The sequence below is a fragment of the Xiphophorus hellerii genome, chromosome 17, assembly GCF_003331165.1.
Source record: "Xiphophorus hellerii strain 12219 chromosome 17, Xiphophorus_hellerii-4.1, whole genome shotgun sequence".
NCBI classification, from domain to species: Eukaryota; Metazoa; Chordata; class Actinopteri; order Cyprinodontiformes; family Poeciliidae; genus Xiphophorus; species Xiphophorus hellerii.
The window spans coordinates 16,507,732-16,533,532 of record NC_045688.1 but is presented as its reverse complement, the minus strand read 5'-3'; the positions used below and the strand labels follow the sequence as shown (position 1 = coordinate 16,533,532).

Sequence of the window (25,801 nt, the reverse complement as noted above, 5' to 3'; positions counted from 1 at the left end):
AATTTCACATAACAGCGCCCCTTGAAAGGCGTTAGCTTAAACTGTACTCCCTTTTTGCTCGTCGCTTTGCAAACGAGCGTGAATCCATGATTCCTGGCAAATAATTCATGGCTAATAAATGGAACGGTATGAAGTCAGATCTGTCCTCACCAGCGGGTCTCCCTCAGTGTCGCTCTGAGACACCTGCTTGGACGACGTCCCCTCCTTGGATGAGCTGTACCCGTCGTATCCCACGTCTTCCGGCCGCAGCTGGAGCAGCGACTGGCCCTCTTGCTGCAGCGAGGCGGCATTCCACGGATACGTGTCATTCACCCACTTGGACGGATCCTCCCACACGGCTCGCTTACCGTAGAGCTGAGGACGGGAACAAAAGATAGGCGGGGAAGGAGGAGTGAAAAAGTATTCCTTTCGTTTTTGATGCCTTACCTGGAAAAGCCCAAATCTGTCTTTAATGAGTTAGATTAAAGAGATCCAATGCTACCCCAGTGCTTTTATTCTACCCTTTAGACTAGAAATACAACCTTCAAGATTACAGTTGTGCTTAAATGTTTTATCCATTAAATCCCAGCAGTTTTGTTTGTATAGTACCAGAGTATATCAAGGTGCAAAGATGTTTAACCTTTAATTTCAAGACGTTCTCATGAAATGCAAAGACAGCTACCTGTTAATATTTTAACAGTTTGTTATTAGGTTGTTTAATCAACACATTCTGTCACCATCGGCCATTTGAGAAGATTCTCTTTTGGCCCAAAATGAATGTGCAAAACCACAAGACGTTTGCAGCGTGTGTTGTGTCTATAAATTACAGCTTAGGAAGGCTACATACAAACGCAAACCACACTCTTCAGATTTCTATCAGTAAAAACTTCTAAAAACTGATGCATTACTTTCCTTCTGCGTCACATTTATGCACTACTTTGTGTTGGTCTGTAATGTACAATGTTAGGTTTATTGTTGTAATGTGAAAAACTGAGAAAAATGCTGCAAAAATACTAAACCTTACAAAGTATTACTGACTTAGTTTATAGTGCAAATATTGAAATAAAAGAACTAACTTACAAATAACTTTCAGCTTTGTTTTAATAAATATGTTGGTGGAATTATCACTTTATTATCAATATTAAAGAACTACTGACATAAAATAAACTGAAAAATTACTTTAAAGCCTGTTTTGTCTTATTTCAAGTATACTTGAAATAAGACAAAAAAGACTTGCACTACAAACTAGACCAAAAATACTCGATAAGATTTTGTGTTTTTGCAGCGTAAGGCCATGTAAATCAATAAGAACCAACTAAAAGATTTACCAACCAACAGTTTTCCTGGGTTATTTCTCCTGTTTTCAGGTTATAATGTGCATCATCTTGAGAGGGGCATACTTGACCAATTTGAAATAAATGTAGCTGTACTATATGTGTATGATCCAGGAAAATACATACATACAATACAGACCAAAAGTTTGGACACACCTTTTAATTCAATGAGTTTCCTTTATTTTCATAACTATTGACATTGTAGATTCACACTGAAGGCATCAAAACTATGAATAACACATGTGGAAATATGCACTAAACAAAAAAGTGTAAAACAACTGAAAATACCCCTTATATTCTAGTTTCTTCAAAGTAGCAACCTTTTGCTGTGATTACTGCTTTGCACACACTCTGCATTTTCTTGATGAGCTTCAAGAGGTAGTCACCTGAAATGGTTTTCACTTCATAGGTCAACCTGCCCTGTCAGGTTAATAAGTGGGATTTCTTGCCTTATAAATAGTCATGAAAATAAAGAAAACTCATTGAATTAGAAGGTGTGTCCAAACTTTTGGTCTGTACTGTAGATATTTATTATGTACCTGTAGTCCTTCCCTGACAGCCTCCAGCAGGTATGGGACCAGGGAATAGTTCCACAGGTCTGTGAACCAAACCCGGGAACCTTCTACTTCCATGGGACAGGACAAGAAGAGACGAGGCCCTACGGTGAATAGACAGGAACACATTACACACATGGAGGGACATTCAAATGTCTGTCTGCTGCTAACTCTACAGAGGCTAACGTGTGTGTGTGTGTTCTGAAGTGACCTATGGTGACGTCGGAGGAGCTGTGCGCCTCCAGGAAGCTGTTGAGATGCTGCCAGGTTTTGGGGATCCAGTCGATGATCTTGATCAGGTCGTTGCTGCGCATGTTCTTATCGATCTCTGTCTCGATGAGCTTCCGGCGCAGGAAGCGACCCAGGAAGCCTTTGACCGGCTCCGTGTGGTTAGTGCACAGTACCCACCTACACCGGGGCAAGACATTGGCTCATCAGCGATGATGACATTTCATCCATTTGTGTAAAAGGTTCATTTAGCTCTCTAATTGAGGGATTTTGAATGAAGATTGCCACAAAGAGGAAGTTTTCTGTGTTTTCCAGGCACACAGTGCCATTTTATACCACAACCAAGAAACTGTTACCTTCAGTTGGTATAAAAAGGCTGCATATGTAAACTGTGGCTTAAAAGAAATTGGACTTTGTAGTTTAGCGCCTTGATGTCTCTTTAAGAAGCTCTTGCTCTTTTTGAAACTCCGCCTTTAGGAAGTCATCACAAAAACAATGTTTTTACCAGACTTGCACTGAGGTGGAGCTGGGTTAATGAGCGCAGCGGATGCGCAGTTTCACCAGGTTTTTGCTAATTGCTGCTGGCTAGTCTGAAGGAGCTGAGTGGTTCTCTGAGGACAAAGCTTAGTCCATTAAATAAGAAACACAATTAAAATCACATGTCAATAAGCTTGTTCATGCGTTAAATCATTTCAAAACATGCCGCACCATCTCTCTCACCATCTACTTCCTGTCATCTTCATCTTTATGGTTTGCACCAGTAATAACATCTCATCGATGATCAAGTGACTGAAAAAAGTGTTTCCATTGCAGTTTTGATAAATAAACCAATTTTGATATGGCCGTAAAAATCACCTCATCCTAGAGCCAAAACTTTATATAGAAAAACGGGCATTTCCCCCCCCCCCCCCCCAAAATTGCAGTGTTTCCATAAAGCAAATTTATTTTCGAAATGTCTAATTGGCAAACATGTGGTCAATAAAAACGCAGCTAGTGACAGTTATGTGTACTAACCCTAACTAGCCAGCAACGATTTAGGTTTTAGATAAACTGAACGTCAAACAAATTTTTGCATTATTTTTGTAATTTTCCTCCTCCCGTAGAACTAGATAAATCAGGGCTCAGTGTTGGTTGTGTTTGCTGAGCTTGAATTGAACACAATATGGCGTCAGACCTGAAGTTGTGGTGGAGCTCCAGATTGGGAGAACAGGAGACTCCCTGGCTCATGGTCCCGATGACATATGGGCTGCAAAGGGAAGAGAAACAAAACATGGTTACTTCAACTATGACAAATGTTTCCTCAGTTAGCTGATTATATGTGAAGGAAACTGATGGGACTCGAGTCGACTTGGCGGAAGTCGTGATGGACCGCGCGGCGTTTCGAGTCCTCCTCACCATTTGTGGTACTTGCAGTTGAGGAAGCCGTTGAATATGTCGCTGAGCGAGCCGATGTGGTGCAGGTTATCCAGGATGACCACATGGGGGAGCTCTGCGTCTGTCCTCTCAGAGTTACAACGCTCTGCCAGGCTGGACAGGTACTGACGCAGGTCCTGTGGGAGGAAGCAGTCGTTGATTTAGAGCAATCCAATCCAAACTGAAGTCAAGCTATATCTCCAACAACAGCAAATACGGTATTTGTAAATGTATTCATACTCCTTAAACTTATTTACACCTTGTTTATAAGGTTAAGCTATTTTAAAGCCCGGAACTATCACTACATGCCACATTTTTCAGAATTACATCGGTAAAACGGCTTAAAAATCATGCCCTGTATTTCCCTTTCACTTTTCAGTTGTGCTCCTCTTTGTGCTACATCACAGAAAATCTACTGATGTTTCTGGAAGAAAATCAAACATGAGAACAGACGAGCTGTGGGTTTCTGATACCTTGCTGGAATTCTGGTCCACATTAAAGCTGGCCACGTTGTGCTCAGTCACCTCCTGCCCCATCTGACTGATGATGTACTCGGCCAGCTTGGCAGCCAGGAAGGACTTCCCTGTGCCGCTGGGCCCTGAGAGGATGATCCGCCGATGCTCCATCAACAGGTTGAGGTACCGCTGGATTATGGGCTTTGGAATGAGTGTGTCGAATACCAGGCTGTCTATGCTGTTCTCCTTCACACCTACGATCAGGACGGATGGAAAGGTAAACTGCCCGCAAGATAACAATCTGAGTTTAACCACCAGGAAGCTTAATGCCAGCAAGAAACCCACAGAAAACCCTGACAGAGATTCTTTTGTCAGCGTACCTTTGAGGTGAACCTTGATTATGTTGTTGTCGCCCACCAGGTAGCCGCAGGGCAACAGCTCAGGCACTTCGGAGGCATGGCAGCGGATCACTTCCCCCATCCTGTAGCCCACAATGCTGTCAGAGCTAAGACCCAGGCTGGTCCCAGGATCCACCCGGAACACGTACTCCTGCAGCAGGACGGAGGCAGAGGAAGCTTAGCGGCAATGCTAGCTATGGATACATTCATACTGCAGGCCTTTAGGCGCAATTCTCATTTTGCTTTGAGTTGTCGTTCACTTTTTCAACTTGCATGTGAACTCCTGTGTGAACCGTAAGTGACCTAAAAGCATCCCACATTCGCAGTACAGCACGAAGTAAACATGGACAGTAATGGTGGAGTGTATCTTGCGATTTTCACAAATCTTGAGCTTTTCACCCCTTAAAGAAAAATCTGATTTGTGCCACTTCCATATGTGGCACAAATTCTGACACATATCCAACTGCTTTTAAAGCGTCTGCAGTTTGAACGGTTATTTTATCTGACTTTTACGTCATTAATGTGAGACATAAATCATAATTCTGCACCAGAAGAAGCTGGTGCGATAAATCTGGATGGCACCATCCATCCATTTTCTTACGCCCTTGTCCCTGGTGGGGTCGGGAGACTAACTGCGCCACTGTGCAGCCCTGGATGAAACCAATGGCTGAAAATTGAAATTATGAACTTATGAAATAAGTGCTTGTCACTGAAGCACATCACAATCTGACTACACATCCAAACAGATTTTCCTACAGAAGTTATATTCAATACACCACAAAAGGCCTTTGCTATTAGTTGTGGTTTATTTTTCTTAGCTTCCTTTGACTTGTGATTTTGTGACAATACTGTCGACTACTGTACAGTATAAATATACTTTAAAATCCAATCATTGACGCGGCATCCAGTATTACTTCCATAAACAGAGCGCTGCTGTGACGTCTACATTCTTCTCTGTGCATGCTGGTTGCTTTGGTGTCGTAAAAAATTCACATGGAGGCCAGATAGTATGAAGAACCAGGCAAAAATCTCCAGATTTCAGCAAAAGAAAACAAAAAATTAAACTTTAGGATCAACCACATAGCCTTAATGTTCTACCTGAGTTAGCGTAAACGGTTCACCATTCAAATCCTGACATCGTCTCTAACCTCTAAGAACTCAAGATAGACAAATTCTGTCGATCTGCTTACTTTAAAGAGCCGCCGGATGACCCCGTCCAGGACGTCCCACTTGGTCTTCCCACTAACACCTATAGACCCGATCAAGTACTCGTGGCTTTGTGGAACCTGAAGAGTCGGCAGAAGAAACCAAAAATCAGGAACAATACGGATATATTTTTGTGATCCAAGCAGGATGAATGGTCATCAACAAACCTTGGTGCTTTTTGGCCCGCTGCTGATGGTGACCACTATCCGAACACTCCGACTTTCCTTACGGAGATTTCCCTCGTAGCTGTCGTCCAGGAGAATATCTGAAAGGAAGACGTTCTGTTAACACATTGACTACCTCCAAACAAATTGGTCACTGAAGTTTATTCTGTAAAATTTGCTGCCGAGTCTCTCAAGATGGACAAGCAGCACAGTCCAAGCATTCCATCATCATGCGTGATGCCAAACACCAGCAGACGCTATAAAAGTGACGATGAACTGCATTTCTTGACTGCATTGTGTCAAGTGTAAGATTAGGAAAAGGGATTATGGCAGGGGAGTTGATTTTCAGGGGTTGGAATTGATCCCATGGCTCCAGAGAAAGGAACCCAATTTTTTAGCCAACCAAGACATTTTGGGCTATTTTATGCTCCCAACTCTGTAGGAACAATTTAGGGATGGCCCCTTCCTGTTCCACCATGACTGATCACCAGTTCACTAAACGCTACTACGCCTATAAAGACATTGGTGACCGAGTTTGGTTTCAGAAGAACTTCAATGATTTGCACAGAGGACTGATTCCAAGGACTGGGTAACATGGCAGAAAAACAAGCCACCATATTGTGGCTAACCACAATAGAACCCTTTCATATCAGACTTATATTGATAATTGTTGATTAGTTTTGAATATCAAAAACACTCCCAAACTGGTGACATGACCAATATGTTCCACTCATATTCTCCATTCCCTCCATGCCGTTCTTCTTTTCACTTTTGCGCAGTTATGAGGCAATGTGGCGAAACCTGAAATTGCTGCTGTGCAAGTTACTCAACAGATTGTTGCTAGGTAACCAAAGAGTGAACGAGTTAGTTGATGCCACTACTGTACAGGAATGACCTCGTACAGTAATGGCTTACCTAGCGCTACATACTCCAACCAGACTTTTTCATCCAACATCAGTGTCTGACCTCACCAATGTGCTTCAGGAAGAAAGGTCAGATTCCCATAAATACAATCCTAAACCTTGTAGAACACCTCAGCAGGAGAGTTGAAGCTGTTAAAGCTGAAAAAAAAAAACCACATCATCTAAAATAATGGTCTTAGTCATTTCTGTTTTTTCCCAAAAGTGATTTCTGCAAAGAAAAATCACCACCTCTTTCTTTCCAAAGGATGTTTTAGGAAAAAAAACACTTTTGGCAAAAAAATGGCTTAGGCCATCAGTTTAAAAAGATGACGATATTAGATCCTTTGGATTAACAATAAGACTTGATTAAGGTTCGTGTGTCTGTTCAAGTGATTTTAGCAACAAAATGTAATGTAAATGTACTGCGAGTTATTTATTTCTCAATATGTTCTTTATCTTCTGGCTCTCAGGTTGCTGAATGCTCCTCCATATTGCCGTTCTTCTTTTCCCAGAATCAAACCTACATGTCAGCCGACGAACCCGAGGCTTTTCTGCATTTTATTACAAAAAAATGGCTACGCTTTTCCAACAAAAACAGCATCTTACATCACACTTAGCCAATGTCAGTTTACATAACTTCACACTTCAACTCTGAATGCTTTTCTCTCTGAACCATATTCTAGCGTGAGGAAGGGGCCACTTGGTATTCAGCTGGCCTCCTGCTTGCTGCATGCACTGCATTGAGGTGATAACAGCCGCTTCTTCCCTTCGTCCACGCGCCATTGCTCTTCGCTCTTTTCGCCATCAGTTAACAAGCCTTTCCTGTTAATTACTGAATGAGCAAAACGGACAGACTTCTTTTTCTGAAACGGACCGAGCAAGGAGATATTCTCCACTTCGTTGCCGAATAGGGTTCTGTCCTGCTGCAGGTCATCAGAGGGGAACGTTTTATTCCTGAAATAAGCCTTTTCGACCAGATTCCTTTGCAGTTATCCGGTAAACACAGGTGAATGAAGAGAGACACTTTAAACCGACAAAGTAGAAAATTAGTTTGAACAATCTCTAGAGTCCAGAGCTGACATCGTTTGTCACTGAAGACCGATGGGATTGACGGCGTACTCACCCGACATGATGGTGTCAGTGATGTTGAGGTTATTGAGTGACAGCCCCAGCGACTGCCGCGAGGAGGACGAGGACGTGCTGGAGGCCTCGGAGGGCGGCCGGGCCATCTTGACGGGCGTCGCCGTGGGCGTGGCGTTCCCGCTCGACTTGAGCCGGTCGTTCTCCGCTTTCAGGGTCTCGATCTCGTTCTGCGGGTCGGAGGAATAAAGTGACGGCAGCTCCCAACGGCTAGCAGTTATTTATTCTGAATGCGTAGCACTGCAATTATGGTGCTGCAAGGGTTTTTTTTTTTTTTTTATCTTTAAGGCCTCCTTTGTGTTGAAGTTAAGTCTCAGATAAAGAGTTTAAAACGATCACTGAGATCTGAGGGCAGACAGAAAGGCTTCTACAAACCGGATAATCCAGATGTACAAAGATCCGATTAAGTGAGGCGTTCCTGTTCATTTGACACGTTCTTTCACCGCATGCTTTGCTTTTTAAAGATGGAATCGCAGCAAGCAAGACATGAAAAAATTTGAAAAATAAGCAAGTCATTTGTTGACACAGCTACAATGGAGTTGAAATACGAAAATAATAATTACATATTATGTATTAAGAGGGTTCTTGGAGGATTCAGTAAGTAAAATTTAACACCTTCTAAAGACTTTTTAAGGCTGTTAAGACCAACATTACCAGAAACTTTCAAATTAACATTTTTAACAAAAGAAACCATTTATTGTTATCAATTTAGTTGTCAAAGAAGATTCAAGTTTCTTCATCAAAAAGACGAAATTATATCTGTATAAAAAAAAATCAGCAGTAATCTTCTCAAAGCTGCAGTAAAAAAACTTTTATTAAAAAAATGTTTTTTACATATTTTCTAAAACTGTGACAGTATAATAATCTCCTTCCTAAACTATTATAAGAAATGCATTTTAACTGTCTTAAGAAATGCATTTTAAGACAGCTATATTCCTGTTGAACAACCAATCAGAGTCAGGAGGCGGGCCTTAGCGCTGTCGATCGACCTCATGTATTCGCTGCTAAATGTGCTAATGGCGGAGAAAGAACTTAAAATAAAATCGTTTATCTACCCTCATTGGTGGCCATGCTAGCTAGTCTTAGCATTTGTGAAAGTCTCTGCTGATGGTGAGGAGAAGCTGAAGGGGGATGCGAGGGTGACTGACAGCGCTAAGACCCGCCTCCTGGCTCTTCTTGCTAACATAGGGAGAAGGAAGAGGAGCTCAATTTTTTTTACAGATCATCTGTCTCGTACCATACTGTCACAACATGGTGACAGTTTCAACAACAATGTAAAACAAATATCATTCATAAAAGTTACATAGTGCAGCTTTAAACTTTGATTTCCTGTTTTGTTTTGTTTTTTTAAACTTTTTTAGACTTTTTAAAACCCTGTTACAAGATTTTGCATTAATATTCATTAAAGGAAAAGAAGCTACTGAAGCCAAGCTGGTGTTGTGTGGTTCTACGAATGATTTCCCAGGTTTTCCCAGCCTCACCTGCATGCGGTTCATGGCCTCCCGGATCTGGTCCAGGTGGTGCGCCGAGCTGAGAGCCTCCAGCCGGATGTCGGTCAGCTTCAGCTCCTTCTCCCGGAGCTCGTTCTTCAGCTGCAGGATGATCTCGGCCTCGGCCTCCGTGCATTCGCACAGCCTGAAGCGGTGGTTAAAAAAACAGGGAGGGAGGAGCGCAGGAGAGTAAAGGGGAGGGAGGGTCACCTTCTGGGGTTACACCAAACTCACTCACACGGCACACACACAATCTGGAGAAGAATTTGCTTTAAAGGAAACAGGGAAGCTCGAGTTCTGAGGGGAGGTTTATGACCGTCAGCGAGGTGAGACGGGGAAGTGGAGCATTTGGAACAGCGAATCGCTCCCATTCAAGGCCCTTTGGTTCAGGTGTTTACAAGAGAGAATTTGGTTTGTTGGAGAGGGAAAGATTTGTCTTTTTTCAGAAAACCCCCCCAAAAAACATGCGTTTATGTGTGAAAACCTTCCACATGCCAGAGGAAAACTATGCCTGACATGTTAAAGTGGAATAATCTCACCAGCTGTCTCACAGCAGCAGCTGCATGCTGACTGTCTGCAGCGTTTCTAAGATATTCATACTCCTCGAACCTTTCCACATTCTCTGGGTTTTTATATGATAGACCACCACAAATTAGAGCAGACAGTAATTAAAAAGCGGACGTAAAGGTTTAAGAACTAAAAATCTGAACATTTCATTCCAACTCCAGTCCTTTGCAGCTTTTAACATGCAGATCCCCCCCCCCCCCACTGTTCAAAACAAAAATCTTCCTTAAAACTTGCTCTGGTATTTAGTTCATATTTTATTATCCGTTTTAGTTTAATCAAATCTCTTAATTGCTTGTTTTGTTGCTGTATTTGTTTCTCTTGTAAATGAGATCTTGGATCTCAATGAGACCACCTGCATAAGCAAATATCGAATAAAAACAGCTCAAGTGATCCGATACAAATATCTGTATCAGTGTCAATGTTGAAAAAAATTCTAGGTCGGGTATCGGTGTGCCTGACCCATAAGGGCTGATCTATTCATTCTAATTCTATCATTTGTGCTCTTGAGCGACGTCATGCTTTATGCTTTAGTTCACATTATGTTTGGAATTTTTAATTGCACTTGGTGAACTATTTGAAAGAAGGTTTGTTGCAGGTTAGTTTTACGTTTGACCAACGTAGTCAACTTATTGTTTTTGTCAGCTTCGGTTTTTGGCATTATTTATTTTACATGGGCTGTTATACTCCCAATTGAACTGAGTGAATAAATTAAAGTTGGAAAATCATGTCTAAACTAACCCTAACCCACAAAGAAGGTCAATTATGCCCTTCTTCTCTGTTATTCTTTTGTGCTGAACACGAAAAGAGAAAAGTCACACCAACACAATCCAGTGCACACACACTCCCGGGGAGCAGGCCCGTTACCGAGATCTGTGTTTGTAGACCACATGACCGTTAAGCTTTTTCTTTGCCGTCCACATTGGGGAGGACTTGCTGTCGCAAATGCACTTGCTACGGCAGGTTGAGAAACATTTCAGAAAAGTGTGGAGACAGAGAGAGAGAGAGAGAGAGAGAAAGTGTTTGGAGGGGAGAGTGAGGTGACGATTTTAGTTTAAAGGAAACAAAGGAAAATGAAATTAACTCAAAGGAGAAAAAGGAACCAAAGAGGCGACTGCGTGTTTGGGTGTCGGGGTGCGTGGCGGACTCACTCTGTGGTGGAGGGGGAGGAGCGCAGCGTGGCGATGCTGCCCTGCCTGTTGTCGTGCTGCAGCTTGGGCGAGGAGGGCACAGAGTCGGTCATCTCCTCCATCTCGTCGTGGGCCGACTGCGACTTGCTTTTCTTCTTGCTGAACGCCTGCTTGAAAGAGCTGCGCAGCTGCAACGCACAAAACAAGAGAGCGCGCGTTAGTTCCTGACGGGTTTCCACTGCCACGTTGTGTCGCGTCAGATCAGGGTGTCACTCGTTTCCAAGCAATAGCCGCGGTCTGTTTTAGGCAAAAAGGCAGAAAAGCGAGGCCGTAAGTAGAAATGAGAATGAGGAGCCGGGGGGCGGAGGGGAGGATGAGTCAATTGAGATGAACAAACATACAGGGGAGAAACGGAGGAGCAGGGTTGCTGTATCCATGCCGACGTTCCAAAGAAAGACATAAAGGAGTAAGGATGAAGGCGGGGCCGTGATTAGGACAGGACTAGTGGAAAACTGAAACGGAAAACACTCTGGAAACCACTGACCTGAGCTGGGATGGAATCAGCCACCTGAAGATGCAGAACACACCCAACGTTAAGGCACGCAAACGCACACACACACGTGCTCAATACACACCCATCTATAGCAGACTGTATTCACTCAGAGTAACAGCTGAGAGTGGCTGTGTTCTACAAAGCATGGCAGAGAAGGTACAGTTACTACAGCTGGAAGAGGGATGAACAATGACAGCAGTTTATATGACTGGGAAAGTTAACTTTGTCCGAACGGAAAACATTTCTGCAAAATCCGTCTGGAACCTGTTTTATTTGGAGTGTGGGAATAGCAGCCCTGCAAGGATAAGCGGGTTCAGACAATGGATGGATGGATAGATGGTCTGGAGGACACACATTCATATTAAAAAAGCTACAGCAACCGGACAAAACATTTCAGTGTTATACTCCTAAAATCTGAAACCGTCTCTCTGAAGAAGTGAGACGGGCCTCCATTCTGACAATGTTTAAATCCAGGCTGAAAACACCTTTTTCAGCTGGGCATACGACAGCTGAAGAAGTATTTTATCAACTTTTTCTTATGTTGAATTAATCAGTGATCCTTTCTTTCCTTATTTTAGTTTGTTGTAGTTTGTTTAATTCATGCCTATGATTTTAAACTCTTACTCTTGAGTTTTCTGTAAACAATATGAATTGTCTTGTACACAAAATGTGCTTACAGATGCATCTATCGCCCGTTCCGCTAATCTGCTAATAGCAGAGCTGATTTTTCCTCCATTGGAAACGTTTAACACTTAGATTCCCCCAAGTAAAGTTTTCTAAATAAATTCAAAATTTCTAATTTACTTGGCTGTTTTGTAAACATTCAGTTGAATAAAGTTCAACATCTGTGCTTAAGTTTTGGTTATCGACTGTTAAGTAGTTAAGAAGTAGCTAGACGTTGACATACACGCTCTTATTTTGAAATGTGGGAAGACCGTTTACCCAGCAGTTCTGTTTTCTCTTCCCAGGTTTCCCACCCAGGACTTGGTGCAGTAAGTGGCATTTATTCTCTACCTAGAATGCATCAGTGAACAGTTTAAAATCTGCTGATGTCCTGTATGCTTTCTGGCTGAAGCCCTAATGTGGTCAAATTTAGCAAAAGCAGCAAAAAATGTAGCAGAATTTTCCCAAGAATCACTTCCTGAAGTGTAAACATATATGGAGGTGTGTAAAAACAAATTTGACCCTGTTGAGGGCGATATACTATGTTGTGTCATTAAACTACAACACATAATTTCATTTTGCGCATTAGCATTAGCTTCAGCTAAATACCATGTTGGTATAGTGCCTCAGCATTAGCACAATGTTTATGATTAGTGCTTTAGGGTTAGTGCAATTAACTTTTTAGCTAGCTGTGCTAACTAGCGGTTAGCGGTGCTGTTTAGCACCTTTCTCTTTGAACCGCCGATAATTTGAGCAATTTTTGCTGCAGTAGCAGCATCTGTTGGATCCAGCTGGTGACCTTTATGGCTGTTAGCTTACATTTCAATTTATGGGGAAGCATTTATTTTCTTCAAGTAGTATTTTCTGCAACAGAGGTCGAGACAGAACTTCTAATATGTCGACTGACTCGGGGGAGCTGCAGCAAATAAAGACTGCTGAGCTGCTGCAGAACAGCAAGAAGTAAAACCAGAAAGAATGAAGGAAGGTTTTGAATTCTGCTCAGGATTTCTGACTGGATTTGTCGGCAGTTTTGAGTTCTGTGGTTTGATAATGAAAAGTCAAATGTGAGAGCAACAGGAAGACATGTAGAGCGGTAAATGTTGAAGGCACTTCAATGATGTGATCACAAAGCAGATGCACAAATACCAACATAAACAGTAAGAAAGAAAAATTATAAAAAACAAATGATCTTTTCAAGAGTCAGTCATTCCAGAAATCTCAATGACTTTACAGTAAGAAAAGAATTAAAGCTCCCGATGTCTATAGCAGTAAAATATTTGTGCTGCTGTGCAACATTGAGGAAGTGCTCAGTCAGACTTTTAATCTGAATGTTAACAATAATGAGATATTAATAAAATACTGAGTCGTTAAATGGCACTGAACAATGACAAAATGATGAAAAAGGCCATTTTTGGTGAGGAATCAATCAGGACACCCTTCCACTTAACATGGTTAAACCCACACAAAGGAATATCACATCAGTTGCAAATGGTGGGGAAATCATTATTCTGTCTGTGCAAATGGTTGTGAACACCAAGATGAGATCCAAAGAGTTCTATGAAGCCTTCGGAAACTAGGCTTTAGTGACTTATGAGGCCAGTGAGAGACTCAAAATACTCTGTCCAGAAAACCATCTACAAGTGGAGGATGTTGAAAAGGTGAGCAAAGGGGAAAACCTTTGCACTTTAAAAGAACGTAGACAAAAATTGGAACATGTCTGGTGCAATTTAAAGATAAAATTCCAGAAAAAGACTATGTGAAAACTAATTCATAACAAAGTCTGAGTGAAACCCTGGACCTTGATCCCACTGAGATATTTTGGGGTGACTTGAAACAAGATGACCACACATGGGAAACCCCTCTAACATCTCAGAGCTGGACGTGAGCTGGAAATGTTTCCTCAGACCAACTGGTAGATGGATACAAGAAGCATCTCACTGAAGTTACTTGTAAAAGTAGCTTTTGGCACTTAGGGTGTTGAAACATTTTCTACTTAAGACACATTTTTGTTGACATCTGTAGTTCAAAGGTTTCAGGAGTTTTGCAGACTTTACTTTTCAGCTGCAGTCATAAAAGAAATGAGATCTGTGTGTGTGTGTGTGTGTGTGTGTCGATATGGTCGATCAGAAATTCCTTGGCATAAGACGAACTCAAGAGTCAGATGTGAGACCGACGCTCTGACAGGTGAAGTTTGAGCCAAAGAGGGACAGTGACCCCAAACCCAGCAGTAATCCTGGAACAACAGGACTGAAAAGGAAAAAAAGTCAAGGTTTCTGATGGACATGTCAAAGTCCAGAGTTCAACCTGATGGAAACGCAAAGGCAGCAACTTCATACAGATGCCAGCAAAAATAAACTCCATTAATCCTATGAAGAGTGGGCAAATATGTCTGCACAATTATGTCAGACTGAAGATCATATAGAAACTGAGTTGATTCCACGAGCTACTGAATCCTTGGGAGCACTCAGTTCTTCCTGTGACTTCACTTACAGTGGTGGCAGCTTTCTTTATCCCCTGCCTGTGTAATTCTCATGCTAATTTCTCTCTTCTTCTTCTTCTTTCCACTTACCCAGCTCTTCTTCTTCTTCTTTTTATCCTCGGCGTCCTTGCCCAAGCTGCCCATGCTGGCGTGACTGGCAGCGCTGTTGATGCTGGACATGCTTTCCGATGAGTGCTGCCGCCTAATCCGAAGGTCTGAAGGAGACAGACAAAGCAATCCTCAGTGCGAAAAACACTAAGCTGGAGAGCGGCTGAAAACGAGACAGTTGGTGTGGGGCTTTTGCCTCTGTAAGACTTTGTAACGCTACACTGAGGCTGGTGCACTGAGAGGGCCTCAGCCAATCACTGCTACTGCTGACCGAGGCTGTTTCGTGACTGGAGAAGGTCACAGATCACTTCCATTTCTTACACTTAAATGTTTCAAGTCAAATTCATTTTACAATTAGACAAAAATTAGGTATTGACATTATTTCATCTTTTCCATCCCAAAGTCTTCCTTTTGTTTGCTTGTGGATCAATGTCCGGTTGCACAAGCCATGAACGTTTAATCTTTCGGTCGCACACTAATGGCTGAGCATTCTCCTTGAAGGGGCAGTATCATGTTTTCCAGGCACATAGTGTAATTTTATAGCACAATGAAGTTACCGTGTTATCTTCATTGTTTTAAAAACCCCAGAAGCTTGGTTCCCTCAAGCGTTTTGCACAGCCTAATGGTTGCCTCAGGAGATTTAAGCATATTTCTCAAAGCAACACTCCAGGTATGTTTTTGATGATGTTATAACATGACAAAAAGCTTGGAAAAGTTGATTTCACACAATACTGCCCCTTTAAGGGATTTCTGCTAGAAAACAGAATTCACGACGAGCCTTGCTGTTCCTGAAGTTGGCTTTACAGCATATTTAACGGGACACACACCTTCCAGAATGATCCACGTTTGTCTTTTCACCCAATAGTGTTTTTCCAAAAGTCTTGGGGATCATCTAGATTTTTGGGTTTCTTTTTGGTCAGATGTTGCTTTGGTCTTGGAACTCAATCACAGATGCCATTTTAGCCGAGTCTGTTTCTTATTGTTGACTCATGAATCCTGAGTTTTAGATGTTGTCCTATTGGATGAGTCTATAACGAGACGCTATGCTTTCCCCAATGAGTATAATGACTCCTACTGTGGTTCTCTGGAGTCCCAAAGCTTCAGAGAGGAGCCTTCATTTCAAAACTGCTTTTTGGTTCAGGTCTGGTTATCTTCATCTAAAATGTATGTATGTGATGATCTGAAACATTTCAGAAAACAAGCCAACTGCAGTAAAGGAATCGCAGTGTAAAAATGATCAATGGCGCACAAACACCTCAGCTATAGTCGTAGTTTAGAGAGCACACCCTGCTGGTTTTGCTACCTTTGTGTAGGTGGTCCGGGCCGTTGAGCGCCACCTGGATTGCCGTTTGAGCGTCGGTGTTCTGTGTCTTCAGCATCTCTATGGTTTCTCTCAACTCGGCCAACTCGGACTCCTGCAGCGGCAAAACGAGGACAAGAACAGGAAGTTCTCTTTTTAGCATCACAGAAACACTACTTAAGAGAGGATGGGATCTTTGTAGCCTGGACGAAAACACATATAGCAATAAAATGTGCCCAGACTAGAGCCCTTTGGAAGTTTTTTTTTTTGGAATCAACACACAAGCTGCTTTGATGTGAACAAGTTCTCCAAGTTTGGCTTTGACAATAGTTTTATTAAAGTAGAAAGGGAGGAGGAAAAGTTTTCCCATTAGATGTCGGAGCCAGCGCCCCCTGCTCTGAGGAGGGGAAAAAAAGGCTGCACTCTTTGTTGAGCTGACTTCATAGAGGAGAGGGTACCTCCTTTTTCTTCTTCCACCACAGCCCACTGAGAGCTGCAGATAGGGCTGCTGCTTTAATTAAAAGTTAGAACCGTGTTGTCTGACAAAGGCCTCCCTCTAGTCTGCTTTAGCGCCTAGAGGATTAAAAAGCTACCAGGTCCTGTCAGCCCTTTGAGCTAAAGATACTGATGCTGATGCAGTGATCAGTGGGAAGCTCTTGCTGAGCTCTTTTGAAGGACAGACAGTTCAAGCAATGTCGAACTTTGTCTTAAGTGAGGCAAATCTTGAGATAATAGGAAACTACGACATTAGCAAGACTCAAGACTTTGGCAGCACCCAAATTTTGAAGATAACAGAAATAATCCAGTAATTCTCCACCATGTTCTACCTTTCAAGAAAGAGTTTAATGAAATGGCACAGCTTCCTTTTCCTAATTATTTCTCTTCCTTTGAATGCAGTTTCCTTTAGTCTGTTGTTGAGTGAGGCGTAATTTCTCGTACCTTTTGTTCGGCGGTCATGGTGAGGCTCTGTAGGCGGCAGGTCATGTTGCTGAGGCTCTTCTCGAAGGCGGCCACCAGGTGAGCCTACACACACACCGAGACATCTGCATTAGGACGCTCTGATTTCATTTCAGAATAACTGGGTTTAACTGAATAAGACATGTTTAATATTTTATATAATTGACTTCACCAGTTACATACAAGCACAAACTCCAATGTATTCTTTGGGAGTTGATGTGACAAGGTAACACAGATTAGTGCCTACTTGGGAAGTAGATGGAAAATGTTTTGGGTTTTCGAATTTTTAAAATTAAAATCTTATGAAACCATTTGCTTTCAGAAGTTAGCCAACTACAGCATTAGAAGACGAAGCCACAGCTACACTGGAACTGTTTTACAGTCTGATCATGTGTTAGAACGGCCAAGTCAAAGTCCAGATCTGAACCCAATTGAGAATCAGTGGCAAAACCGACTGAGTTTGAGATATTTTGCTAAAAAGAATGGGCAAAATAATGACGGTGCGCCAGTGTCAAAACGCGGTTCTTCAAAGTATTCACTATATTTTGTAAAATGATTAAACTCGTAAATATTTCCCCAATTATTCAATCTGATGCAGTTTTTTTTTTGTCCATCACATTCAATTAACACATTATTTACAGTTCTAATTTGAGATAATGTGGAAGGGTGTAAGAGAGAATATGAAAACAACAATAATTCTAGTAAGAACTGTGTCTCGAAACCAGAACCATTCAAAGACACCAGGTGTTTATCCATAAATTTATTTCTATTCTGAAAGTTTGGCGAGAAGAAAACATAACTTTTGTGTTTAAAAGAGCCATTAATACTGATTGTTGCTGAAGGCAACTGAGACAAGGCTGCATGTGGAGATTTGTTTTTCCTTAACAGCTTAAAACCTGGTGCTGGGACTTTTAAAATAGGAAAAAAGTCTAAATCGTCCTGGAGGACATGTTACATCTCACCAGATCAAATTATTGCTCGTGGATTTCTTGATGCTCTGTGTCTCTCTGGACTACTGCAGAGTAAAATGTGTGGCATACACATCAGAGAAGGGTTTCTCTCCATGACTCAATCCATCACCTGGGGATGCAGCAGCAACACGATGAAAGATGGCAGCAGGTCCAGGAAATCGTACCATCTGTCCTGCTGAATCTGTCAGTTTAGGACTGCGCCGCTCTGGAATTGGTCTTGCCTTAAAAATTGTGGTTTTGTTTATGAATGACTGTCTGGTAAAGCCTTCTGTCTACGACAGCAATGTTTGCTCTGCTATGATTTTTGCGTGTGTGCTTGTCTGTGTGTGGTTGTACGTATGTAACGCCTGCTCTACCTGTCATCCTTAGCCAGACACTCTGAGACACCTGTCAGGCCTGGTGTGTCACAGGAAGATGGGCAGCATGCCCAGACAAATCAAAAGGATGTCAGATTCACACAAATTCACACACATTCATGCTTTTTATCATTATGCCTTCAGTCTGGATAAAATTGTCTGCAGAAAGAAGAATTCCCCCTGTAACTGTGAGGAACTGAACCCAAAAATAAAACACAGAGAGGAACATCCAACAATGCCAATTCCACTCAGTTTCCAGGGCTGAATTTGTAATGGTGTTGACCTTTAGAAATGCCAACTCCTCGTACCCCTCCCACTAACTCTGCATCTTCTTCCAACTCCACCTGTGAGCTGACTCCTCACCCCCACAGACAAGGGAGGTGATGATCAGCCTCACATCCCAGAGAAGAACAAACTGTCGTACACCTTGGACCTGAGCCCAACGGATCAGCATGTAGTTTTTTTTTTGTTTTTTTTTTCCAAACTTCTTGAGGTCAGGGGTAGAAGGTTAATGTCACTCAAAATAAAATAACTACATAACGAGAAGTCTTCCCTTTCAGGGCTGTCTGATGTCTCCAATGAAGAGAAAAACTCAAAGCTATTACAATGTCTAAAATAAAGAGAAGCATTTCTCACGGTTGTTCCAATGCCACAACCTTGAAACAAGCTTGAGAACACGCTTGAGGATCTTAACCCTCCTAAAGAGAGTTAAGATCCCTAAACTGAGATGTACAACTAAAAGATGTTGCAATGTCTCTAATAAAGGAACACTCTTCTCAAAGTTGTTCCAATATCACCAGTGAGCAATTAAACTCCTCCAGAGTTTGATGATGCCTACACTAAGGAGACGTACAACTCAAGGATGTCTCCAATGAAGAGACACTCTTCTCAAGGTGTCCCAAAGACCAACTGACCTAATCTAGACTGTTAAGATCCTTAAACTAAGGGGATGTGCAACTAAAGGATGTTACAATTTCTCCAAAAAAAGCACTCTTCTCTAGAGTGCTTTATAATGAGCCAATAATGAGATAAACTCCTCCTGAACGTGGTGATGTCCACAATGAGAGATACCCTCCTCAAGTGTGTTTCAATGCCTCCAATAAAGAGACACATTACTCAAGGGTGTGATGATGTCTCAAATTGGTAGACATAATTTTGAAAAGGCCTTCAACTCTACTCTTAAAGCACAACAAAGAGGAAAAGGAGAATCTTGTCCTCTTTGACAAGATTCTTCTGGTCCCACAAAGGACAAGAAGATTATGCACTGTTAAGTTGTTAGGACGTAGAGCTTTCTCCTGAAAATGGCAAATATTGTTAAAAAAGTTTTTCGTTAAATCAAAAGGCAAAACTATTGTTTATCAATGCAGAGCAAAGTTCTGTAAATCCCTCCTACATGGATGTTCTTTTGTCCTTCAGGTTTCTCCACTGTTCAGTTTCCAGCACTGATTTTGCTTTATTTTATGGTCAAAGCATCAGACTGCAAGAAGAGACAAAGTCTGCTTCCACACTTGAACAAGCATTTAGCACTGCAGGAGGAGGATGACGCACGTTCCAATGCTTGAGACTGTCAATCTAGCAGCAGGAAGACTTTGTTAGGCATTTAGAGAGTTTCATATCACTATTTCACCTACAAACTGATGTTATCTGCTCCTATTTTCACTCTTTTACCTCTGTGATTTCTGTTTTGGCAAAAAAAAAAAAAAAAAAAAATCACTGGGTAAGACAAACGTAAAGAGACAAAATGCACAGCTTGATCATCTGAAATATGGTCACGAAACACACACACATATGATGGCTGAAAGCAGAAAGCAAGATCAGACTTTTATTCCCTCCACAGCTGAAACAAACTGTGCTCTCCAAAAGGAGGCCATTATGGAAATGAGCCGGCTGTTTAATGGAATCCTTTGAAAGAAACAAACTCACGTTGGCAGACAGCTGAGACGTGAGGGTTGCCACCTTCTCCTGAGAAGCATCCAGCTCCCGCCGCAGCTTTCTGATTTGCTAGTTTTGGGCGAGAGAGCAGACGTGAATGCGCGCCATGTAGACAGACTTCAAACTTTTTGTAATCATGCTGATGAACGTCAATGAGGAAAGAAAAGTTACAGTTACACAGTAACGTGTGTCAAAAACATTGGAGTGAAGTGTAAAGAAACATAAAGTGAGGGGGGATTACCGTGGAATTTTGGACTGTTTGGCCCTTGATTGAAAAGAAAAGAGTCAAAATTAACACTATGTTGCATGCTTACATCAAGCAGAACTGGGGTGGTCCAGACGGACACCACCTAACATATCACACCCAGTCAGAGGTTAGAAATGAGCAGCCAAGCAAGAGAGGCATGGACTTAAAACCTGGTTCAACAGAGCCTGCAAATATCTGGTTAGTTCCAACCAGATATTTACATACATGTACAAAAAGACATGCCTTTTTATTCTTACTGTCTGATGTGAAACACGTCTGGTTTCGTAACAGACAATAAGAAAAAATGGTCTTATTCTACGTAAGAGCGTATAGAATAAGGTCAATTTCTGAAAAAGACGAAATCAGAAACTATTAAATATCAAACCAAAATCAGATTTATTTTACATCCGCATTGGAAATGTCATCCACAGTAATCAGATTGCCTTGCATTTGATAACTCTTGAGTTTTGTTTTTCGCCCACATTTTAAGCACAACCACACACTTCAGTGTATGTTACTGGGGTTTTGTGTGAAAGCAAAATGTGAAAAATCAACGTGTTTGTTGAAGCGTCAAAAGATATGAATACTCTTGGAGGCGATGTGAGTTTTGGCTAGTTATTGGTGGAAATAAGGATATTTACTCATCTAAATGTAATTTAATTGAAAATTAGATTTTTTTTTTATTTCAGGGGAAATATCCCAAGTGTGTCACTAGAATTGAATTCTCAGTGATTCATTAAACCTTCGTCTCAGAGAGTGTTTGCTGCTACTCTCTGAACCAAACTTGAGCTAAAACACACGAATAAAACGACATAACTAAAAGACATGCCAACTCAGACAAAAAAGAGGAAAAGAAGCTAAATTAGATGAAATCAGGGTGCAGTAGATGCATGTTGTGTTAGTTTTTGTAATAAAGAAAAGAAAAACGTTGTTTACATTGGAAAATGAAATCACCAAAAGATCATGAAAAGCAATGCAACATAGAGTTAAACTGTTTTGTCGTTAAACTGAACACAGCCGGAGCTCAAATTTTGGTGTTGGTTCTGCCCAATGTTATTAGAGACAAATAGCAGCGATTTTTGTCCTTGTTGGACTACATCGGAGAAGAAAATCTGCACAGCAGAACATGCAAGACGTTCAAACACAAGGAAACAGCCAGAGGAGATCCAAAAACAGGAGAGGAACATGCTGGGTCGGACAAACACTAGGCGAAAACAAACCAAGTCAAACAAAGCAGCAACGACTTTCGGTGCAATAAGAAAAGTATTCGCCCTTAACAGATTTTCATTGGTTTAGACAGTTTTGTTTCCCTTTAATGAATGAAATCATTTAAAGACTACATGTCCTAGTTACTTGGGTTTACTCTCCGTCTCATATTAACACAAAGCATTTCAATGTCGCAAAAAGCTGAAGAAATCTGTCGGTGGGCAGAGACTTTCTTGCACTTGAAACCAGAAGTTGGACCTCAGCTGTCGGATTGATGTCGCACCGAATCGTACTGTTTCAGTTGCAAGTTTGAAACCCATCAGGTTTGACTGTTCTGCTCGGTGGCTAGCCTAGCTGTTGTTTAGCAATCCAAGCCAGTGACACCGCTGCGACAGTCTCCCTACCAGACGTTGTACCAATGGAGTTTTCCAAGTTGCAGATTGGACGTTTGAACTTCTGATGACAAATGCAACGCAGCACAAGTAATTGTAACCATAGTTTAGTGCTACACGGCAGGAAGGCAGCATGCAGACAGAGACATGCTTGTTCTGTCCCTCAGTTTTACCTCAGAGTGGGCTTTTTCCTCAGTCTGTAAGAGACAAGCAAACTCCAATTAGAACCATATCTTTACTGCCTCCCAGAGATGCTATTTCCCTTCTGATGTGACGAATCAGAAAAAGATTAAATAGTAAACATGGAAGATAATCTTACTTAACTTAAAAGATCTAAAAGACACTATCTCTGACAATTAAAATGCTAAAAATCCACCAGAAAACAAAATGAGAATTATTTTTTATTTATTAGGAAACGAATTGATTCGTTCAACGAGTACCAAAACTTTAGCGACTTGAAAGCTGCAGGAATGAGACAGAAGTGTACGGTCATCAGTTCTGCCCGCAAAAACTAATCTACTATCTCCATGATTGTGGCGTCTGAGTCACAGCCTGCACTATTAGAAAAGCAGCTTTCATGTTATTTAAGGCTGCTTTGCACATTTCCAATATAACCTCAATAAAAACATACAAAACTGACCTAGAAGGGGAAAGAGATATAGTTTTAGATGAATTTCATTTCACTTAAAAAAAAAGAAAACAGAATGTTATAGGGAGCATATTGTGTTTTATTTGATTTCTTAAACCTGTCCCATTGAGCGACTTACCGCAGAGTACAGTGAGGATGTGCTGGAGACCAGAGACAAGGACGAGCCATGGACTGTGAGACAGAGACACAATGTGGACAACTCAGATGACACTTCAAAAAAACATGAACTATTTTAAACTCAAACATATTTCTTTCTATTCTCTTGGTATTTTCAGGTTCATAGTTCAGGACCGTCCTACCTTCATCAGTGCTGTCTCTGAAGGAACCTGAGCGACTGATGGCCCGGGGTCGGTCCTCCAGGGAGGTCGCACTGCCCCCTAGTGGGTGGCCCTCTCCGTACAGGTCAAACGAGTCCTGAGCGGGGATGCTGTTGGAGCGGCTCATGCTGCCGCTGTTGCCTGGTGGCAGGTTGTACTGGTTGATGTTGGTCGGACTTACTGCGCAGTAATGACATGCAAAAAATGTAGCGGTATTAGTCACTTTTTTAATATACGTTATCACACTGAAAATTTTTTTTCTTTCAACTAACTTTTTAAAGAAGTTCCTCAAATTTGCTACAGCTAATTTTCTTCGTTTTGCTCGAGATGTTAATTTTGATTTGAATAATTCTGAAATTGAGAGTTATAGCTTGAGCAAACATAGTAAAACAACATAGAGAAACAAAATAGTCCTTTTTTAAAGTTGGTACAAAGAAAAATTTTTTTCAGTGCATGATCTTGCTTTTGCAAATATTGTTTTGCGAAGCAACGTGTGTGACTTCTGGTGGAGTAAGTGCTATTATTGTCAAACCCTCTTGACTTTTTTGTTGTCAGATGTGTTTCCATTAAAAAAGATAATAATTATGAGCACTTGGAAGGATCGCATTAGAAAAGGTTGATGGAAACATTAACATTCATAATAATTTCCTCAGTTTTGCAAAATAGTTCTTTACGCTCACTTAAGTTAACTTAGATTTTTGACTCTTTTTTTTTTTAAATGTCGAAGCGCTAAAGGGAAGATGGACCCATATTTGTCAATTAAGTTCTGACATAATGGACATTTATCTGTGTTTTTTTTTTTTTTACACCAACGCATAACTTCAACATCTGATGTAATCACATTTTGCGTAGCCTGGTTGATTCACTCCAAACCAGTCGATTGGAAACATACCAAATTCACATTTTCCTTTTTGTGAAATTTTTAAAGTTTGCTCAACATTTACATGACCATTGGATGGAAACATAGCAATTTATGACTTTTGAAGACTCTGATGTAAAAACATGCATTGTTATTCTCAACAAGCAGCAGACGGCATGTTTTAGTTGTTTCTCCTAAGTAGACCATATGGTTAAGATATAAGAAAAAGCTGGATATGGTATGGTATATTTTTTAACCTCTTTTTGTCACTCCATTCTTCTCACTAACATCTGTTACAATTGGACGCACATGGTGAGTTATGCAAATTAGGTAATGATTTTATTTAGTGACCTGCGCCCATTTTAAGGACAGCCTGTAGCTACTTTACTTATGGTGGAATTGGTGAAACTAAGACTGGCTCACAACTCTCGGATAAATTGGCATCAAATAATAATTTCTAAATCATATCTGTGGTGGCCGTTAGGGGAACACAGTAAAAAAGTGACAGATTGACAGACAGTACAGGAACATTTTTCTAAGCGCTGTGAGTACAACCACGAGCTGCTAACAACGGAAAAGTTGGCGTGTGCCTTGAAGCTTCCCATCAGTGCTGAACTAAAGAGCCGTTTTCAGTTTTTAATGAATCCTGGCTGCATTTGATTATCTCTAGTGTGAAATATTAAGTACTTAGAGACACCAAGTCTTAACTGGATGATTTTAGACTAAACATGGACCTTTTAAAATACAGTTTGAAATTCATGAAACCTTGTGAAAACTCAAAATAGAGCACATTTCATATTTGCCGGTGTTAGAATTAATAGTGAAAAACACAAATGAAATTGGGATTTTTATGGACTGTAATATAATAAAATTAGGATATTTTTAAAGACTAACAGAGGTTGGAGTAGTGATATTTTCCAGTGTTGATGCAAGCCGCTCCGGGAGGAGAAAGCGGGGACTGGCTGCCCGTGTCCTGCAGGCCCCCGGTCGAATGCGACCTCAACCACTCCTTTCCTTCTTCGTGGGACGTCTGCCGAGACGACGGCGGGTACCTGAGAGTCACAAAACCACTATGAACTTAAGACAGGAGGACATTCTCAGAAGTTAAAGCAGGTTACTTCTGCAGCAGCAAAGCTACACAGCGAATGCACAAGAGCAGTAAATAAACATGCACCACTATGCAATCAGCAACATGCAAAAAAAATAAATAAATCTGAAAATTTGAATCTTTCCTTCAGTCACCAGATGTGTATGACGCTTAAAAAACATTCATATAAATATGAATGTGTGTGACTAAAGCTGCCTGTAGCATTCAAACAATCTTTCACCACCATTCACACTGAGCCATAACCATAACAAATAACTCAGGAGTCTTTATAGTATCAAACAGGCAATGGGTTGGGGTAAACCTGTCCCTTCGCTCAATCATATCCCCAAATTCTCTATCCACACTGCTACCATTTGCTACCAAATTACAGTTGCCCGCTAATAGTCCTAATCCTCTATACAACATGCTAATCTGACAGAGCATTTCTGGTTGAAAAAGTAATTATTTATCTTTAATGTTAGACAACGTAAAACACTGACCGAGTTAAACTTGCCAAAGATTTTGTTTGACAACCGACTCAAGACCAAATTGTGACTTCAAGACCAAGGTTCAATTCATGACACCGAAAGGTTACTTCAAAACCCATATTAGGAGCAAACAGGAATTTAAAACTGAGGTGAGGATCAAACCGTGATACTGAACAGAGACTTTAAAACTGAACTAATCGGCAGAGCAGAACTTCAAAAGTGAGGTAAGGACCATGTCAAGACTTAGAGACCAAGGTAAGGCTCAAACCATGATGTGGAA

General features: G+C 41.3%; 1 protein-coding gene across 12 annotated transcripts in view; it reads right to left on the bottom strand.

Annotated features, from left to right (window-relative positions):
• Positions 1-25,801, bottom strand: part of nav3 (neuron navigator 3) — a 313,027-nt gene that overhangs the window by 6,451 nt on the left and 280,775 nt on the right. For 6 of the 12 annotated variants that reach the window (XM_032589235.1, XM_032589225.1, XM_032589236.1 and 3 more), the window contains 22 exons: positions 24,841-24,998; positions 23,070-23,267; positions 22,889-22,941; positions 22,295-22,318; positions 20,518-20,541; positions 20,268-20,345; positions 17,000-17,083; positions 16,064-16,175; positions 14,743-14,867; positions 11,502-11,525; positions 10,979-11,145; positions 9,255-9,408; positions 7,757-7,943; positions 5,735-5,832; positions 5,552-5,647; positions 4,344-4,512; positions 3,982-4,217; positions 3,491-3,645; positions 3,270-3,341; positions 2,079-2,275; positions 1,853-1,971; positions 151-354 (listed from right to left, as the gene is read on the bottom strand). In XM_032589235.1, coding sequence (XP_032445126.1) covers positions 151-354; positions 1,853-1,971; positions 2,079-2,275; positions 3,270-3,341; positions 3,491-3,645; positions 3,982-4,217; positions 4,344-4,512; positions 5,552-5,647; positions 5,735-5,832; positions 7,757-7,943; positions 9,255-9,408; positions 10,979-11,145; positions 11,502-11,525; positions 14,743-14,867; positions 16,064-16,175; positions 17,000-17,083; positions 20,268-20,345; positions 20,518-20,541; positions 22,295-22,318; positions 22,889-22,941; positions 23,070-23,267; positions 24,841-24,998 — 2,734 coding nt within the window. The remainder of the gene's footprint in view (positions 1-150; positions 355-1,852; positions 1,972-2,078; positions 2,276-3,269; positions 3,342-3,490; positions 3,646-3,981; positions 4,218-4,343; positions 4,513-5,551; positions 5,648-5,734; positions 5,833-7,756; positions 7,944-9,254; positions 9,409-10,978; positions 11,146-11,501; positions 11,526-14,742; positions 14,868-16,063; positions 16,176-16,999; positions 17,084-20,267; positions 20,346-20,517; positions 20,542-22,294; positions 22,319-22,888; positions 22,942-23,069; positions 23,268-24,840; positions 24,999-25,801) is intronic. The other 6 variants (XM_032589233.1, XM_032589238.1, XM_032589228.1 and 3 more) reach the window with 5 other exon arrangements.